The 19,871-nt window shown below is 40.4% G+C and overlaps 2 protein-coding genes and 1 long non-coding RNA gene across 3 annotated transcripts; 2 read left to right on the forward strand and 1 right to left on the reverse strand.

Moving 5' to 3' along the window:
* Positions 1-6,845: 6,845 nt before the first annotated feature.
* On the reverse strand, positions 6,846-8,548 carry LOC127374744 (uncharacterized). Its single transcript, XR_007887256.1, has 3 exons — positions 8,327-8,548; positions 8,111-8,133; positions 6,846-7,387 (listed from the first exon to the last, which is right to left on the reverse strand). It is a non-coding gene; the product is annotated as an uncharacterized LOC127374744 (long non-coding RNA).
* Positions 8,549-9,904: 1,356 nt separating this feature from the next.
* Positions 9,905-16,198, forward strand: slc25a43 (solute carrier family 25 member 43). The gene is made up of 5 exons (XM_051420598.1): positions 9,905-10,378; positions 12,701-12,942; positions 13,163-13,335; positions 14,796-14,930; positions 15,451-16,198. The coding sequence occupies exons 1-5, from the start codon at positions 10,107-10,109 to the stop codon at positions 15,661-15,663; spliced, it is 1,035 nt and encodes a 344-aa protein (XP_051276558.1). The 5' UTR covers positions 9,905-10,106; the 3' UTR covers positions 15,664-16,198.
* A 1,054-nt stretch (positions 16,199-17,252) lies between these two features.
* Positions 17,253-19,489, forward strand: slc25a5 (solute carrier family 25 member 5). Its single transcript, XM_051420600.1, has 4 exons — positions 17,253-17,457; positions 18,236-18,722; positions 18,828-18,968; positions 19,072-19,489. The coding sequence occupies exons 1-4, from the start codon at positions 17,347-17,349 to the stop codon at positions 19,227-19,229; spliced, it is 897 nt and encodes a 298-aa protein (XP_051276560.1). The 5' UTR covers positions 17,253-17,346; the 3' UTR covers positions 19,230-19,489.
* Positions 19,490-19,871: the final 382 nt, after the last annotated feature.

A 19,871-nucleotide genomic window follows, 5' to 3' on the forward strand; every position in this document is an offset into this window, starting at 1 on the left:
ATTTATTTCATTTCTGAAGTTTTCCTTCTGGACACAAGATGTCTCCTTCTTCACTGTAAAGTCCATTGTCAGTGTATGTGCACTGGTGGTTATAGGTCTCTATATCACTCTCACCTATAAGTTGCACACTGGACCAGGACGGACCTACAAACTATCTGTGACGTCACAAATGCTGCTTACAGGCCCCGCCCCTTTAAATCAGATTTTCAATGAGCTCAGAGAAACTCTCCCTTTTTGAGCAGATGAATGTGAAAACTGTTTGTTGGACATAACAAGCAATGTTGTCAGAGTGTCAGTGTTTATATGACTGTATAATTGTAATCAGCTCAGGAAAGTACATTCACTCAAGTACTGTAGCTGACTTAAGTACAAGTTTGAGGTACTTTATTTTATACTACTTTATACTTACTACATTTTGGAGGCAGATATTATACTTTTTACTCCACTACATTTATTTTATAGGTTTCATTTACTAGTGATTTTATACATTTTTATTATTAATTCAAAATATAAACCAACAAACAAATGATGATATATTATTATATGTTAATTTACCCAGTAGTATATAAATTAATTATAATTAGCTCTTTAGCTGCAACATTAAAGTGAATCCAGTAAAATAATATACATCATTCTTAAATGGACCATTCTGCATAGGGAGTGCTTCCAGTCATTTTAATGTTAACATTATACTTTTGTACTTTTACTTGATTATGATTTTGAATGCAGGACTTTTACTTGTAACAGAGTATTTTTACACTTTGGTATTGCTACACATACTTCAGTAAAATATCTAAATACTTTTATCCACCACTGATTTTAAGCCACACTGAACACAAATGAAAACATTTGAATTAGTTTATATCGTCATCCTTTTTCTTAATACTAGTCCACATTCCAGACTTATTGTCTAATCAAAACATCTGTAAGTGAACACCTGGATGATGCTGAATAGAAAAATATTGCTAGTTTGGGGACTGTGCCAGTTAAAAGGACTGTGACACATGAACACACGGTGTAAAGCGCCATACCCCCTGCAGAATGGAAGGGAAGTCTCTGTGCCATAAAACGTCTCTGTGAAAGCCTGTTTCCCCCAGGATTTATAGCTGTGGTAGGAAACCTCAATACAAAGTGACATTTGCTGATACAAGCTCACAGGCTGAGACACTCCATTGTGACGATACAGACGTCAATTGGTCTGTATTTCATAAGACAGTCAGGAAGTGAAGCTACGTTTTGATATCAGTGTTAATTGAATTACAGGATTAATTTATTGAAAAGGTAGCCCCTTGAGATGCAGCATCTCATTTTCGAGGGGGTCCAAAAGACACAAATATAGGAATAATAGATATCATTTCTATTAAAAAGTGATTTCCACACATCTTAACCTCTAACCTAAATGAAGTAATGCACATACTGTATTCACTGACATACACCCAATACCCACAAATGTACCAAAAGCAAAAGAAGCTTGAATGTTTTTGCCATGGAAGGATTTTTAAAGGACAATTAAATTTAAATAACCCAAAATAACAAATCACCAATTAGCCTCATTTACTTTTGGATTCAGGAAAAGCTCTATATTATTCAACTTTAGTGTAATATACATCATTCTGAAACTGTTTATATCGCCATTTATAATCAGATTATATGACAAAATAGACCTAAAAAGTCTGGAGAACTGTCCAATCAAATCACATGAAGCGTTTATGTTTTATGGTGACGTCAGAGTTAGAAGTTTTATGACAAAAACATTGTTTACAACATGACAGCATGATGTAAGTGATTAATGTGGACTGAGTAACTAGTAGCTGGAGAAAGGTTTGAGGACTTCCTCCACTGTCTATCAGCATAGATGAGAAAGAGTGACACCATGTGTTTAGATGAGGTATCATATCTGAATTGGGTGAAATTGCTCAGAAATCCAGAGTTTAATGGCTACTTGTTGTCGATTGATTACAAAATCAATTAGAATTAGTTTAATATTATGCTAAAGTCCTCATTTATCATAACATAATCATAAATTCCAATGATTGTACATATTTAGGATATTTTGCAGACATCTGGTGTGTGTAGCTGCAGCTTTTGACATGCCTTGGATGTTTTTTCTGTCTGATTGTATTTCACTGCATTTTAATCTGGTCAGCTTCTGATGGGAAACTTGGAAGTGAGGTGAAAACGCAGAGACAAAGATAAACACTGACCCAACAATACAACACATCCTGAAGCTCTGTCTCGCTCTCGCACACACACACACACACACACACACACACACACACACACACACACACACACACACACACACACACACACACAGAATTGACCCACAGTCCTGTTTTAGCTGCAGTACCTACAAACAAGAAAGAGGCTGTTTGTCTTTCCTGGGATCAGTAAACATCCTCAACACAAACAAGTTCCTCTGGAGTGAGAGAGGAGAAACTCACACCGTCAGGGCAGCTGCACTCTCACTCCACCAGAGCCTTTGATGTCCTTCAGAGAGAGCTGATAATGAAGGATCCTTACATCTTAATTCTTTTAATTGGAGCGTGGATGTAACAGGTTGCTGATACCTTGCTGTCATTGTGTTGGCTTGATGTGAACTAAAGTCAAATTAAAGAATAATCCTTATTTTCAAGTTGTGAGGAGAAACTTGGGGCAGTTTGTCTAAAGGGTGATGTTCCTCCAGTTGGCTCGTACATAAAAAAAAAAAAAAGCCTGTGTTAAAAGCAGAGCTCTGTGGCTTCGTCTTAAAAAATAAACCCATTAAATATTCTATATTATTATTACGGTCAACAAATTCCATGAAAAGACCAAAACCAACCGAACATTAGTCCATCTCTCAATACTTTCTGACTCAACCTGTCTGTGGCCTCAAACCCATTCCTTCTTACTGAAGATGTAAATCTTTAAAACTGGTCACGAATACACACTTTCATTTTTAAAAGGGGCTAAATAATTTCTCAAAATAAATGGGCAATGTAGTTAATATCGAACATTAAACTCCTGTGAACTCAAACAGGAGTAAATTGTGCATTTATTGGGGACTTTTTTCAGTTAATAAACATTTGGTGTTCTGGTGAGTGTTTACTGGAGCAGGAAGGTGTATGTTGGATCGACTCTAAAGAAACTTTAGTGTCCACATTCATTATTATGAACAGTGCAACATTTATGTGTTTATGCACAACAATGCAAGTCTATGGCACAGATGAATAAGCTACTGTATATATATGTTAGTGTTGGTCTTTTGGAATTTCTCAACGATTAAAACAAAACTGCTCCTTTAACTTTAAACTCCTACACATCACTGGGCCTCGTTCTATAAACAAGAGAAAGGATTTAGTTACAACTACATGTGTATCTGCTCTTTTGTTTTTAACTGTTGCTATGGGGAAACCAAGGACACTTTAAGTCAGCAGCAGCTTGCTAACCCCCCCTCTGGCCACTCCAGGCAAAGAAAATCCCTCCTCCATCTTGCCCTGGGCAAGACAGCGAGGCATTTGGTCCAGGCCACAGCTTGCACTGCTGCCCCAGGTCCTGTCTGGCCTCCACATGACGGCTTTTAATCAGTGACTTATGAGAAGAAACCCCTCAGACCACACTGTGACATTCAAGCTTCTCTTCACTGGGCTCAGTTGTGGGGTTTGGATGTATTACCTGATCATGGCATATCTTAAAATCTTCTGCATCATAAAACAGTTGTCTGTTTTTATTATATTATTATCCAGAAATTGGCTGGTCACTTAATTTTATCAGAAAATTAGGCACTATTTGTGCTTTCTGGTTAAAATAGTATACCTGAACATGTTAGGAATGCTACTATAGTGTGAAATCCTGAGGACAACAAGCTTGTATGTTTGTGTGTGTGTGTGTGTGTGTGTGTGTGTGTGTGTGTGTGTGTGTGTGTGTGTGTGTGTGTGTGTGTGTGTGTGTGTGTGTGTGTGTGTGCGCATCAGGAGAGTCTTTCCAGTCTTCCCTGTGTAAATATGCTTAGCCCCATCTTCAAGGGCTCGCTTGTTTGTACCTGCCGTGTCGTTCTGCTCGTCCACCCAGCATGATACCCTGTAGCCCAGGATCAGCCCCTCTGAGATCAAAAGACCTTGGTGATTCTTATCAGATAATATTCTTGTTCGCCTTCCCTCCCCTTTGAGTTCAGCCTCCTCACACTGTTGACCTGGACCATGCACACTGTTTCTTATGGCCCTTTGGCCTTTCCTCTTCTTATCACCATGATGACCAGGCCATGATAAGGCAGGTCCAGCCTCAGGACAGAAGGAGGGTACTGTCCACCTTTCTAAACCTCCACAGTTGCATAACTTGGACACTTCAGGGCAGTAAAGAGGTTATCTCCACTCTGTGGTACTGTGTTTTACACACTCACAAAGACACAAGTGAGATGTATCAATTTAAGAAGAAAACAACCATGTCATTTAAACATGTTAATGCTGTAGGTATCGTTTTGGTTTCATTGCACCTGATGTTTTTGCTGCATCCTCTTAGTTAAAAAAAGGCTGAAACCTGGTCTGACACAATCACATTTTTAACCCTGACCTGTGACAACAGTGCATCTGTCTCCGCATTGTATGCATTTATGAGTACGCAGGCTGAGCAGACAGACAGGGAAGACTGGTGTCCAAAGTCACGACCCTGCCCTGACCTGGATGAAGGAAATGGTCACGCTGCTCGAGACAAAGCAGGGCAAAGGAGAGTCTGAGGGGCTGGCTGGTCAGCCTCTAACAATGGGGTCCGTGCTCTAAGACCGCGGGCCACACAAAGGCCAGAGAAACCCCCTCCTTCCCACTCCCACATTGCAATAGAGCTGGCATTTCACACTGGCCTGTGAACAGCCATTCAATCAAACTACTGTTTAACCTGACCCCTGGCCTACACAGAAATCAAGATGAGTCTGGCGGGATGTATTTAGGCAACAGACCTCACTGGCCTTACTCCCAGCCAGCCATCAGTTACTACACAACTCTCCACTTCAGTTAATGTTGTACTAACTTTAATCTTTAAATGCAAGACGTTTTCTATTTTGTAATTACTGCTCCACATTCCTGTGAATATTCCTTAAAAGCATGTAATCAATAGGCCACCCAATAAATAATGTGTCTAGTGATGGGTGTAAGGAGCAATAGCTCCCTGGGGAACAAGAGACACCACCAGACCCTTCGTCTGGGTCAACTACCCTCGAGCCAGGGCTGAGAGAAGCAGCAGCCACATGACCCTCTCTCTTCTCAATGGGCTGCTCCTCCCCTCTACCTGTACATGGCTCGGATCAAGGTGTGGGGGCTGCATATCAAACAGACTGAGGCCTTTGATGTGGATGGAAACACAAACACTGATTTGAGCAGAGTCGTAACAGCTTATTTGTTCCCTTTAGTCATTCATTGAGCTGCTTGTTGAATGTGTATGTCTTCAAAGGACTGCTGCATGCACCGGTGGTACAGTAGCCGAGGAGGCCCTGAGAGCACCCTGGCCCTTGTGGGTTGTGGGAAGGCCATCTGGCTTCCTGTTCCTTAGATTTGATATTGATTTATTGGTTGTACATGGGAAGATAAGGGGGCACCAGCTGCCAGAAGTTCTCCTCTGCATCCTTACAGACAATGGGCCTCCTGGTCATCTACATCCTGACTAAATAGGTAATGCATCATTCCTTGTTAAAGCTTTACAAGGCAAATAGAAATCACACAAAACAATATGACATTTTTCCACAAATTCCAAATTAAATTGTGTTTTAAAATCAAAAATGTGTCTGATTTGGTAATCCCCAGCTGTTCTTTTAATTTGAAAATGTCACCGCAAATAGGGTCATCACAAATGAATTCCCTAAGGCTACACACATTTACAGCATATTTTACAATTTATACAGATTAATGTAGTTTTAGTGTTTGTTGTAATAAAGACTGTTCCCAGTAATGAGGTGCAAAACTGCATTTACTCTTTCTAACAAACCTTGACAACCTTTCACAGGTTAACCCATCACAGCAACCATTAATTCAGAATTAGGCTCCTATGCATAACAAGTCTCCCATTCCTGTTAAGTGAGCCGGGGAGTGCGGCAGTTGGCCTGAGCCTTGTTGGTAGAGGTGTCGACATGGTGCCCCAGTGAATTGTACTTATGCCTGATTTTTCTCACCACCGCACCCCCGACCCTTAAAAAAAAAGACATACAGACAGACTTTGGTGTCACCCATCCTAGCCTGTTCCCCACCCCCACCCCTTTCTTCCCTTTCCCCTCCCCTGCCAACACAAGCCTGTGATGTGACTGTCTCAGATAATGAGGTGAGAATTTTATTGCACCAGTCTGTGAGGATGACAGCGACCCAGGTCTCAGTGCAGCCTCCCTGGTATCAGGCGCCCTCTGCTGACTCCTGTGGGCTCAAGTCAGATACACACAGGCTGCTCTCTCGGGTCCTGCAGCAATGCACTTCAAAGTGGGAGATCAAGGGTTGACTTGCATATGACATCCAGAGAATGACAATGCCTCAGCCAGCCTGCACCTACTGCTACGTGCCAGTCCCAGAGACACAAAGGCATACAGGCTGCTCCCGCACTACTTTGCTGCATGGAGGAAGCACTCATTCGGGAGGGGGATATACATACAGGAAGGAGGCAGTGCTCTATGTGTATTCTATAGAAATACTGTTGGGTTAAAGGCAATGCGAGGGCCAGAGGAAGGACAGCAGAGGAGACAGAGTGGCAGCAGATTCTTGGTGGTGTCCTGTTTGATTGCTGAAGCATTAATTGATAAGATACAGCCACATCACACCACTTATCGTACTAGAAACACATCCCAGTATCTCATGCATTACAAACCACACATATATGACAGTGAGATCAAAGGGTTTTCAAAACATTTACAAAGTGGTGTCTTTTATTGCTCTGGAGAGCAAGAAAATATATTTCTACTTCTAAATTCTTCAGCTGGTGCACAGTTTTGAAGTAAATTACTCCATTTCCTCCTACCAGCCTATCACCCTGGGTTTCACAATTGCATTGATATGCTGGATTCAAATAACCCTGAACTTTAAAAGCGTGGCTTGGTTGCCTGAATAGCTAATATGAACTATAACTTCAGTGTCTGCACATCTCAGGGCAGCAATAAGTTCTGCACTTGTTTCTGAACTATTACTGCAGTTATTTCCACTGCATCAAAATTAGCTTTCACCTCTGCCAGTATCCCAATGACACACACCCTTTTCGACCCCCAGTAGGCAGCTTTAGAGGGAGTGAGGGAAACCTCTTGTGATCATGCTGTCATTTCCTCTGGTTGGCTCTGTTATTCCAGAAAGCCTTTGTGAAGGAGCCAAGTGGTCCAGCCGCAGACAGAAAGTGGGCTCCACGCATGCATCTGTGGTTGTCAGCCCAGCAGGGGAGGGAGGCGCTCCTGGCAAGCCAAGACAAGGAGAAAACAAACATGGTGCTGAAAAAAGACACCAAATGCCTGCTGATGTATACAGTTATACAGATAGATAGATAGATAGATAGATAGATAGATAGATAGATAGATAGATAGATAGATAGATAGATAGATAGATAGATAGATAATAAAATGTATAATAATATAATATGTATTATATATATATATATATGTATTATATATATATATATATATATATATATATATATGTATATATAATATGTACACACACATATATATACACGAGATATGATATGATATATAGCATATGTATACTTGACTATACAAGAAGATATACATACAATAAATAATATATTATTATTATTGTTATATAATAATAATTATTATTATTATTATAATAATATAATTTTATTAATATAATAATAATATATTGTATAAATATGATATATAATATCAACATGGTTTATATTAACACATATCACATATGATATGAAGTATATGTTCCACAAGTAGATTTAGTCCAGTTCTGTAATTGTGGATCCGACAGAGGCAGATGAGTTATAGAGTCTTATAACAGTGGGGGGGAAGGATTTTCTGTATCGTTCCTTAGAGCAGCAGGGTTGAATGAGTCTGTTGCTGAAGCTGCTCTTTAGCTCGTCCAGTGTTGTTGTACAGTAAATCAGACCTGAATGATCTTCTTGGTATAATAAAGAAAATATAATGAATTACCTGGAAACATGTTGACAGTGTCACTGCAGATGTCAAAACAAAAACAAAGAAAAGAAGATATCACAATAATGTTTGCTTTAAACCACCAAAACCTCTCCTTTGATAAATAATAAATACATGAAAATCTGAAAGAAAAATTGTTATTTTTACTGTTACTTAGCTTTCAAAAACATACTTGTGTTCTTGCAGTTGGGCAGTTTATAACCCAAATCTTACCTCTACCTGTTGTTTCACCCCCAGCTGCCATAAAGACAAATCAAAAAGTAGGAGTATTGCGCCACCTATTGAGACAAAGTCACCCCACCAATGTTGTGTGGTTCCCAAAGTGGTTCCTCAAGAGATCAGCTGAAAATATAAAAAGTATGAAGAATGGTTTGATTCAACCATTCAAACTACTTCACTGTTATTTTTGTCTTATTTCCTGGAATAAATTCAGCAGCAAAGATAATATATTCACTGCACTGACCACAAGTTTCAGTTCCTCCACTGCTATCTCTCCACCCACAATGCATTTATGCCGTTGTGACCTTAAACACAAAGTTTTTTGGGTGTGGTTTCTGGTGAAACAAATCCATATAGTGTTACAGTCATCAGGTTTCTGAATACATTAAGGTAAAAAGTACAATCTTTTCTTGAAATAAAAATGGAAACACTCAATGTATAATTTCTACAACTGTATTCAGTGAAATACCAAAATAAAGTAAGTAAAATACCATGACAAAACTGATAAATCTTTCAGTGAGATGTCTGTGACCCAGTAATGATACTGACTTGACTTAACTGCAGGTTTGACAACCTCTTTTACACTATGGCACTGATACTCGGCGTGCCCCAGGTTGATAACAAATGAATGTACAGAAAGAAAAGTCAAAATACAAAACTGCAAGTACTTAAACTATAATACACCTTTAAACAGTTGAAAATGGATCTTAATTAATACTATTTGCACAAAGGAAATACTCATCTTAAGTGAAAAGTTTAAAAGTTGTTATACACATTTATAAATCAGGTTTTGGTTATGTATTATGTGACTTTATTTAAAGGCAGTAGTGGAAAGTAACTACGTACATTTACCTAAATACTGGACTTAACTACAACTTAAGGTAATTGGATTTTAATTAATTCTATTTTATGCCACTTAATACTTCTACTGCACTATAGTTGAGAAGTAAACACTCTACTTGTAACTGTGCTTCATTAAATTATTTATGATAACAGGATGAAATAAACAACTCAATAATATATAAATTAATTTTAAACTTAAAATTAGCTCCTGTTCATCCACCTACAAGATTAAAGTGTTGCTTACATATTAATGGATCAGTAATAATATACATTAGCATAATATATTAATGTTAATTATGCATATTAATATAATACTGTGGTTAGGGCCCTTCTGCATGAGTAGTTTTATATGTTGCTGTTAATACTTCGAATACTTATAAGGGTATATTATTATAAGATAGGAGTAACAAAAACTATACAAAAACAATTAAACTCAAAATTACAAGGCAATAAATATATATATATAACATATATATGTGACATAATGGTGTGATTAGTAGCTGCAAAGTCAGCAAAGTAAAGTATCTGTAAGATATATAGTGTAATAAAATATAGAATGGGATATAGAATATAATATAAAAAGTGTAATGTAGTAATATAGTTTAACATTAGGCTATAATACAGCAATATAGTATAGTATAGGATAAATATATGTTCCTACTTGAATAAAGGGTGTGGTTAAGGACACATCTGAACACACTGTACTGAGCTTTGAAACCAGGTCAAAGAGCGCCCTCTAGTCTCACTGAGCAGTCAGTCCAGCTCACCTCCAGCACTGTCACATAACACCGCTGGCCAGGACGGGAGACGGATACCTCCTCGTCCTCTATATTTAGATGTCTAACCTGCAAAAACAAATCCTTTCCTGTCCCTCGGAGAAAACTGAAATCATCGCAGGAAGCAGACAGCTCAGCGGAGGGCCCAGTAAGTGATGGCCTCAGTGAAAAAGGACGACAGACTGACGAGGTCTCAGAGCTTCATGTGTGTCGGTTTCGCCGGGTTTTTCAGTAAAACAGCCACGTCGCCTTTGGAGGTGGTTAAAATTAAAAGTCAGGTGGGGACTTTTCACTGTAAGAGCGGTTTCTGGCAGAGTTTCCTGCTCATCTACCAGAATGAGGGACTTCGAGGATTTTGGAAAGGAAATCTCGCCTCTTGTCTGCGGTTGTTCCCTTACACCGCAGTTCACCTCACAACATACAGGAAGTAGGTACATCTGACCTGTTGTTACAGTCTCACATTGTTTGGGCTCAGTAAAACAACTCTTGTGGTTGTTTCCATCTGACTTTGACCCAGAGTTTATGCTAAATTAGCTTGTTAGCCAACTCGGTCAGCTGACGTTGACATATCAAGTTTGTGTGGTGAACAGTGTGAAATATATCGATATAAATACATATTAACTTAGAGGGAAAGGACAACGTGATCACAACGTTCATTTAAAGTTGTTTATTATGATTTATAAAGAAAAGGGAGTCGTTGAAACCGTCTGTTTACTTCTAGCTAAACATGTACTTCCTGTTTTACGTGTCACCGCACCTTCTTTTGTCAGCCAATCAGAAGGCTGGATTTGCTCAGTCGATTTTTAAAGTGACAGGTGTTGTCTTCGCCCTGAGTGTTGTCCCGCAGGTAGTCTTCGCCCTGAGTGTTGTCCCGCAGGTAGTCTTCGCCCTGAGTGTTGTCCCACAGGTAGTCTTCGCCCTGAGTGTTGGCCCACAGGTAGTCTTCGCCCTGAGTGTTGGCCCACAGGTAGTCTTCGCCCTGAGTGTTGGCCCACAGGTAGTCTTCGCCCTGAGTGTTGGCCCACAGGTAGTCTTCGCCCTGAGTGTTGGCCCACAGGTAGTCTTCGCCCTGAGTGTTGGCCCACAGGTAGTCTGTGTTCCCAGAGCACAATACATTATGTGTTATTCGTTCCAGGTAATTATTTAAGGCCAATAACTATTATTGTCATTGCTGATTGATCTGCCAATTAGCTTTCTGATTTGATCAGATAGTTAGTTTAGTTTAAGCCCCAGATGTCTTCTTTTGCCCAAAACGCAAAGATATTTCATTTACTATTGAAAAAGTCAAAGAAAACCAACAGTTCATTGCTGGTTGTTTCTTGCTTCTGAAGTGACATGAATGATTAGGTTGGATATTTTTATTTTTTCCAGTAGTTTTTCCTCTAAATCTGATAATAGCCCAACCATTTAAGTAATTTTTTAAAGCATAAAGATGCCAGTTCCAGCTTCCCAAACGTAAATAATTGACAGTTTTCTCTGACTTATATGATAGTAAATGGAATAACCTTTGATTCTGGAGTGTAGATTTGACAAAAAAGCTGAACATGCTGAACAACTTACGCTCTGAGCTCTTAAGCTGTGATGGCCATTATTTATTTATTTATTTACAGTTTTCTGACATTCTATTAAAGAAATTATTATTGTTTAAACAGTAAAAATTATACATTAATGTAATTAGTTAGTTGCAGGCCTAACATATAAATAAAAGTATGTTTATACGTAGATTATGTATGATTGTGTCGTCAACCTGTACTCCTGAGGGGAGGTACTGCCTGTGAGGCTGAACTCAGGGCACACAGATGAACCTGCTGCTGGGTTACTGCAGGGCAAAACACACAGGCAGCATGTCTGAGACATAAACACACAGGGCAGAGAGGAGCCTCAGCCATGACAACAGTAATCCAATGTGCAGTCATAAATACAGTATCTACTGTCTGTAGGCTGCAGCAGCCTCTCATGCTTCAGGACACGTATGTGTGTGTAAACACCACAAACCACTGTCCTGTACTGTACACCGTGTCCCTTTATGACCTCTTCACTCACACATGGCCTGAGTTATTCATTTGCTCCTTAAGTGTAGATGACTTAAACACGACCTTGAAAATGTTCTGACATAGTTAATGTTTATTAAGTTGCACATATAAAGAACACAAAAGAGTAATCATGGAGGTATTATCAATAAAGAACCTGCTTATCTATACACGGAACTAGGGCTGCAACTAATAATTATTGGGATTATTGACTATACTGTGTGGTTTGTTGGTGATGAAATATATGTTTTTAATAATTCATTAATCATTTTACAGATAAAATGCTTAGAAATGGTGATAAATGCCCATCCCAATTTTCTTGAACCCAAGGTGACATCTTAAAATGTCTTGTTCCCTCCAACCAACAGTACCAAACTCAAAGATATTCAATTCAAGGCTGAAACAATTAGTCATTTAAGAGACATAAAATCAATTGTTACTTTATCAAAAGTCATTTACTGAGAAAAGAATCTAAATATTCTGCCTCTGTGAGCATTTGTTCCCCTTTTTTATATATATAATTGTAAATTAAATCCTTTTTGGTTTTGGACTTTTGGTCAAATAAAACAACTTATTTACAAATATATAATAATATACAAAATAAAGCAGCAAATTCTCACATTTGAAAAGCTTGAACCACCTTTTTGTTTTAGCTTTATAATGTAAAACCAGAAAAAAGACAATTAAATGTTATTCATTTTGCCATCCTCTGTGTCCAGGATAGTCCACCTTCACATGGACGAAGTGGGCTTCATCTCTCAGTGGAGAGCCATATTGGCCGGTGGACTGGCGGGTGTTGCTGCCGCCCTGACCACGTACCCTCTGGAGGTGGCAGAAACCAGACTCATCGTTCAAAACTGCAGACAGCCCACGTACATTGGCGTAGCTCACACTCTCTCAAAGATCTACAGGAGCGAAGGACTGCTCGCTCTCTACAGGGGCTTTTCTCTCACTTTCCTGGGTGCGTTTGCATATTCATACAAACTAATTAATTTCTAATGGGTGGTGTTAAGATATTAGACATTAATGCTTTTCACTTATTACACTGAGCAAGTTAGTATTTACATGAGCTGACTGATTCAAAGAAATGATGATGTTCATTCTACAGAATACATTTTTTGCTCTCCAAAGTTCATTAATGATAAGTTTAACTGTAACTCTACATGTTCACTTGTCTACAGGTGCTTTTCCCTTTTCCATCGGGTGCTATGCAGTCTACATGAACTTGGACAAGCTGTGGCAGGAGCCTCCTTTTCGTTTCACTCCCCTCCAGAACTTCATTAATGGCTGTCTGACAGCGGCAGTGGCCCAAACCCTCTCCTACCCTTTTGAAACTGTAAAGCGGAAGATGCAGGTAATTTACCACAAGAGCACTTCCCTTTCTGTATGCAGGTTATGGTTTCAGGAGAAGTGAGAAGTACAGCAAACATCAGTGTTTAACTAAGTCCACTGGTCTAATAATTTGCCAGCTAAGTTAGTAATTTTAATGTACTTTTAAAGGGAGATTAGGTTAAATCCATTAAAAATCACCTCCAGTTAAACTTGGTGTAAAAAGAAAAAGTTTACAGTGTAGTAGGTTCTGTATATTCGCTGCATTACCACCTTTTATCCATAAGGGGGCAGTGGGAGTCTACCCAAATTAGGTTTAACCTCACTTGGTCTCTGTTTGGGAACATAGAAAGTTTAAGTATTTAAAGACCACTCTTAGTTTTTCTTATTGACCTTTAAAATGATTGAACCTATGGCTATTTATAGAGTCAGGACATTATGAAAACACCTTTGTCATAAGAAAGCACATTGGTCTGCAGCACATTTACCTTAAATTATGTTTGAGATACTTTCTGCATGTTAGGAAGGACACATGGAGAACAATGGCGCTTCAAAGGACAGAATATTACATTTGATTTTATCAGCCTATTAATAGCTACCACAAGGTTCAACAGCAGCTGGGAATGTGAATGTGTCCCGGGTATGCAGAAGCTATAGATAAGTTCTCTAAAGATAGACGTATCAGACAGTAGGCGAACGGAGTGTGTGTGTGTGTGTGTGTGTGTGTGTGTGTGTGTGTGTGTGTGTGTGTGTGTGTGTGTGTGTGTGTGTGTGTGTGTGTGTGTGTGTGTGTCTGTAGTCCATCAAACCATCACAACCAATTCACCTTACAATAAAGAACAATGTCACATAATTATTTAATTTAGGGATTCAGCTCTTGTCTCTGTCTCAGAGTTAAACATTGAAGTCAGAGAATGGATGGTTGGGAAACAGCTGAGGATGTTTGCAGGAGCTTAGGGTAATGATTTAAGCTAAGTATTGTTTAACTCACGGGCTAGCTTGATGTTTCCTCTACAAATGAAGCTGTTTGAATAGTCTTATGACCTTAAGGCTGCGTGTTCCCTTTGGGAACTATGAAACTTTTGATACATTTCCTCTGTCACATGACAGTCAGCCTGCATAGTTGTCAGTGTGGGTAACAAAAGAGCACAGGACGCAGTGTGACTGAGTCTCATGAGCTTTAATATACTTAAGGGGTATAAAGAAAAGAAACGTGCAGGTTAATTTGTATAAAAGTTCAAAAGAGAAGTTGATGAAATCAGTAGATTTGGCAGATATCAGAGTTAATAAGGCACCCAGTGATCACAGAACAGTCCTAAATAGAGCAGGAGTGTCAGCTTTCCCTCACTGCGCTGCTTATTAGCAAAGCGCTGCTGATATTGTCCTGTCTTGTCATGCGTCACCTTTCTGGTTATTACTTTACAGACACATCATGACACGCTGCTGATTCACTGCTGTTTATTTTCACTTTCAATCTTTTATCAGGCGCAGAGTGCCCGTCTGCCTCATCTTGGTGGAGTCGATGTCCATTTCAGTGGAATGATTGACTGTTTCATACAGGTTGTGAAAAACAAGGGCGTCCTCTCACTGTGGAACGGCCTCACTGCCAACACAATAAAGGTACAGTTCACTTATATATTAATTCATCATTATCTCAGCCACACTGTTCTCTCTATCCATCATAAGGATGGAGTACGGGTGTACTCGTGTTACATAAAAGTGAGAGTGCACGAGCTTGGGAACATGAGTGACTTTACGACAGTTGGAGAATTGTGCCCCACAGCCTACGTGAAAGGGAGAGTGAGGAAGTGGGGGCAAGGCATGGAAAGCAATGTTCAGTGTGTAATTCATAGTGTGAATATCACAAGCAAGGTGAGCAGTCTGTCTCTGGAACAGCATGCTCCACTCTCCTATTTCAGCTGCAAATGTCATGATCGTTGTATGTTGTTTTACAAATGGAAAGCTCTTGTTTTGAGCAGCTGAATGAAAATAAAGTAACAAGTAGTAGAAAACAAATAAAGCACACTTTAGGCAAACCAGACAACAATGTTCTCTGTGTGGATTAAGGCTTTTAATCATGATTGAGGTCAGTGAATAAAAGTGGAGGAATACACTGATCTCAACCTCTTGTCATCCACAGATTATCCCGTACTTTGGCCTTCTTTTCACCTGCTTTGAGATGTGTAAGCAGGTTTGCCTTTACCGCAACGGGTACATCGTCTCACCTCTGAGCTACAGACTTGCGCCGGGGGTGGACCAGAGCCTCGGGCCGTACGAGCTGGAAGAGGCGAAGCGCTACTTGAAAAACAGGAACTTTGGATCAGGGGAGTCGTCTTTTGGAAACCGCTGGTGAAACTTCACTTTGTGGATGAATATTGACTGCTGACCACACTTGACCAGCAAAGCGAGTTATTTGCCGGCCTAAAATACTTCAGAGTCTTGTGTCTGTAATAATTACATAACATTCAGGTTTCATGTCTTCATACAAGTTATTAACATTATGTCCCGTCGGCAATGGTCTACCTCTTTCACACAAAGTTGTTATTTTATCTGACAGTATTATTCGTTTATGAATTGTTCACTCACCCACAATGTCTTTCCATGACTCTTTTTTTTAACAAAAATATTATGTGCCTTGAGCATTCACTATTTATTTTGAGGCTTATGTCAGTACTTGTGTCATTGACATCAAATAGGGCCATAGTTTATTCAAATAGCTGCGAATGCTGTTTTACTTAACTTGTATAGAATGTGTTTTTATTGTACAATGAATGTTAAATTGTGATGTTTCATAAGTCTGGTTATGGACAATCATATACAAGTGCTAACATGGATTGTGATGGAAGAAAATGTGCTTAGAACATTAAAATTTCACTGACCCATTTTTATTTTATTTTTATTTATTTATTTTGTATGTTTTTGTAAATGTGGACTACATAGATTATATTCTGTATTTATTGACCTAACCTTCAGGCCATTAGTGGACACTATGGTGGCTCTAGTGGTCCACTAGTTCTCCCATGTTGGGGGGGAAATCACAGCAAAGGTTCCCTCTTGGATGCCGCTATGGTAGATAAAACATGATAAAGCGCCCTCTACAGTGGGCCAATGTGTAAGAAAATGTGATTAAGTGCCCTCTAGTGTGCCCTTCCAGTGGAGTGATACAGTGCCAGAGGCTGCCCCAAAGGCTAAAAAATGAGTTGGTCTCTACGTATTTGCCCCTAAATAGTTAATAGTTTTTTTTATTACAGAGGTGTAGTGGTTATACTTTAAATCACAAGTCACATAATAATCTTAACCAGAGTAAAGAACTGTTTAACCATAACTGCATTACAACTTCCTGCTAACTGTTCTGCCCACCGCAGACAGCCTGAGTCTGCAGATGAAACCACATTGCTGAGGCTAACTTACTTCAGTCAATGACTCAACTTTGTCCTGTAGGATAAACACAACTTGTTTCCAATGAATATTCTTGCGTCAAGTGGCAATTTGTGATAACAGGCAACACTTATGGTAAGACTTGTATCTGCTGGCACTGGGTTTGCATGGCATCAGTCAGCTGATTCAGTCATCCTCCTCTTTTTCCATACTGTGGGAAACTGAGTGACAGCCGAAGGATATTAACAGATGGGATGACCTTTACCCACCATAGCCTTTAGGCCTCAGGTGCTTTAAATGTGGCATCTGATACACCCTTAATCCAACTGATCCAAAACTTACTTTAACAGCAGTCTAAGCTCTGCTGAGACCGATTCAACCTGAATATATAAACAACTTATTCAGTGAACTTTCCTTCTTCTCGGACACTTGTTGCCATGATGTACTTGAGTGATGATGGAGCGCACCAAATCTGAATCAAAGGACATCTGTTGGCCCCGCCCGCCAGTCCCACAGCCGACCAATGAGACGCGAGAGTCGAAGTTCACGGGGTTCTTCTTAAATCCCCTCTCTTCCAGATAGGAGTCGGCCATTTCAACTCCACAGGCAAACCCCACCGACTAAAGTAAGCGGGACGCTGGTCTGATAACATCTGAAGATGAATGAGACAGCTATTTCCTTCGCCAAGGATTTCCTGGCTGGTGGTATTGCCGCTGCCATCTCCAAAACAGCTGTAGCCCCCATCGAGAGAGTCAAGCTTCTCCTCCAGGTAAGCGTCATTCCTGATGGCACTTTAATTAGACACATCTGTTAATTAGATGCTTCCTGCTCGGGTCTGCGACGCACAACTGCGGCTGTTAGTTTGCAGCATTTTCTTGCTGATGTTTTAGTGACTTCTAAACGATGGAGGGTGCATTTAACTAGATGTGATTAGATGTTGTGATTGTGGGAATAATGTAAAGATGCTGCATTGTTAAAGAGTAGAAAGTGGAGTGGAAACATAGTGAGTTAGAGCAACTCTGTCAGAGATTGGTGTAGGAACAGATGAATGAGCACAATCGAGGGGCATCAGACCTGTTACGTAATGCACCGGCCAGCAAGCTGCAGCCTTGCCCAGTGTTATAAAAGGCAGGCATGGCTATCTACTATGAGTTTGGGCTTCAAAAGTACTCATCTCCCATGACAGGACTTAAGTTTGGCTTGGCAACAAGCAGGCAAGGTCAGAGCAAGGTTTGCGCCATGGCACTCCTCTGCTGCATTGAGCCTGCACTAAGCAGCAGGAGGAGGAGGAGGTGGGGCTGTGAATTGTTGAATTGATGCCATCAGAGTTGTACTCTGGCACATGGATACAAATGTGTCTGTCAGACAGACACATGAGAATCATGGGAATTTGTGTCCTCACTGAGTATGCCCGTTAGAAGGTTAATAGATTAAAGACAGATGCTCCATAACACTGAACAAATAGAAATTTCAGGCTTGATCTGCTTCTCCTGCCTTCTTCAATTTATTGTCTCTAATGCGCTGCCGTGTGTCTGCTTTCATTACAGGTACAACATGCCAGTAAACAGATTTCAGTCGACAAGCAGTACAAGGGCATTGTCGACTGTGTCGTCCGTATCCCCAAAGAGCAGGGCTTCCTCTCATTCTGGAGAGGGAACCTTGCCAACGTCATCCGATACTTCCCCACTCAGGCCCTCAACTTTGCTTTCAAGGACAAGTACAAGAAAGTTTTCCTCGACGGTGTGGACAAGCATACTCAGTTCTGGAGATACTTTGCAGGTAACCTGGCGTCTGGTGGTGCCGCCGGAGCCACGTCTCTCTGTTTTGTCTACCCCCTCGACTTCGCCAGAACACGTCTGGCTGCTGATGTCGGCAAAGCCGGACAGGGGCGTGAGTTTAAAGGCCTGGGAGACTGCTTGGTGAAGATCACCAAGTCTGATGGCATCAAGGGTCTGTACCAGGGCTTCAGCGTTTCAGTACAGGGTATCATCATCTACAGAGCTGCCTACTTTGGTGTCTACGACACCGCAAAGGGTGAGTCATTGTCAGGTGTTTTTAAAGCTTGATCTATCTTGTCTCAGTGGACTTCCTTTCCTTTAAGACTCAAGTTAACTTTCCTAATCGATATTTTTCCCACAGGCATGCTTCCAGACCCAAAGAACACACACATTGTTGTCAGCTGGATGATCGCTCAGTCTGTGACCGCCGTCGCTGGTCTTGTGTCCTATCCCTTCGACACCGTCCGTCGTCGTATGATGATGCAGTCTGGACGCAAAGGAGGTAACAACAGCCCAACATAAATCAAAGTATAACATCCTGTTTTTGCTCCTGTGTTACTAGAATAAAGGTGTGACATCATTGTTGTTCTGTTTTCCCCCCTCAGCTGACATCATGTACACCGGCACCATTGACTGCTGGAAGAAGATCGCACGTGATGAGGGCTCCAAGGCCTTCTTCAAGGGAGCCTGGTCAAATGTGCTCAGAGGCATGGGTGGCGCCTTCGTGCTTGTCTTGTATGATGAGCTTAAGAAAGTCATTTAAATAGTTTTGTATGTCCACTGTTCATGTTGTGAAGTTCAACTGTAACATATCTTGTACATTTTGGAAAGGACTTAAATGCAGCGCTATATTTATAGGGACCAACTAGTATTTTCTACTAGTTGTACTGGGGGAATCTGTTATGCACTCTTCTCTTGGCCCATGCTTTTTTCTGTTTTGTTTTGCCCCCTCACCAGAATGTCATTCCCTGAACACAGGAACCTTACTGGAAAACGAGAAATAAACACAGCCTACTGAATGAATCTCCTGCCTGGTTTTGAAATGTTCTGTCATATATGAAGGGTATAGCCATCAGTACAGCCAGAGTGTAACCAAGAGTCTTGCTTCAGGAAGCAGTTTGGCAACCTCTTGTGTCAAACGTAAACTTAGAGTTGCAGAGGTCACCCAGGTTGTAGTTGGTGGCAAGCCAAAATCAGCTGAGAAAGTTGACCTGCAGACAATATTTCAGCCAAGGCATGCTTGCATAGAAGTGATACGCCGGAAGTCAGTAGCTTTTACCCGTGTTGTTTAACATTATATTGATAGTTCAGTAGAACGTTTGCACAAGTGATTTTGTGCAGGAAAGAACCAGCGCTACCTGCAGTGAGGTGGATTATTCCAACCCTCTAAATATACTTTCATCTC

Source organism: Dicentrarchus labrax, unplaced genomic scaffold, assembly GCF_905237075.1.
Source record: "Dicentrarchus labrax unplaced genomic scaffold, dlabrax2021, whole genome shotgun sequence".
NCBI lineage: Eukaryota > Metazoa > Chordata > Actinopteri > Moronidae > Dicentrarchus > Dicentrarchus labrax.

Bases quoted from the DNA above. Each gene is read 5' to 3' on its own strand.
- slc25a5 (XM_051420600.1), top strand. From the start codon at position 17,347: ATGAATGAGACAGCTATTTCCTTCGCCAAGGATTTCCTGGCTGGTGGT. The intron at 17,458-18,235 runs GTAAGCGTCATT...CTTTCATTACAG, and splicing joins GAGTCAAGCTTCTCCTCCAG to GTACAACATGCCAGTAAACA. The intron at 18,723-18,827 runs GTGAGTCATTGT...TTTTTCCCACAG, and splicing joins TGTCTACGACACCGCAAAGG to GCATGCTTCCAGACCCAAAG.
- slc25a43 (XM_051420598.1), top strand. From the start codon at position 10,107: ATGGCCTCAGTGAAAAAGGACGACAGACTGACGAGGTCTCAGAGCTTC. The intron at 10,379-12,700 runs GTAGGTACATCT...CTCTGTGTCCAG, and splicing joins CACCTCACAACATACAGGAA to GATAGTCCACCTTCACATGG. The intron at 12,943-13,162 runs GTGCGTTTGCAT...ACTTGTCTACAG, and splicing joins CTTTTCTCTCACTTTCCTGG to GTGCTTTTCCCTTTTCCATC.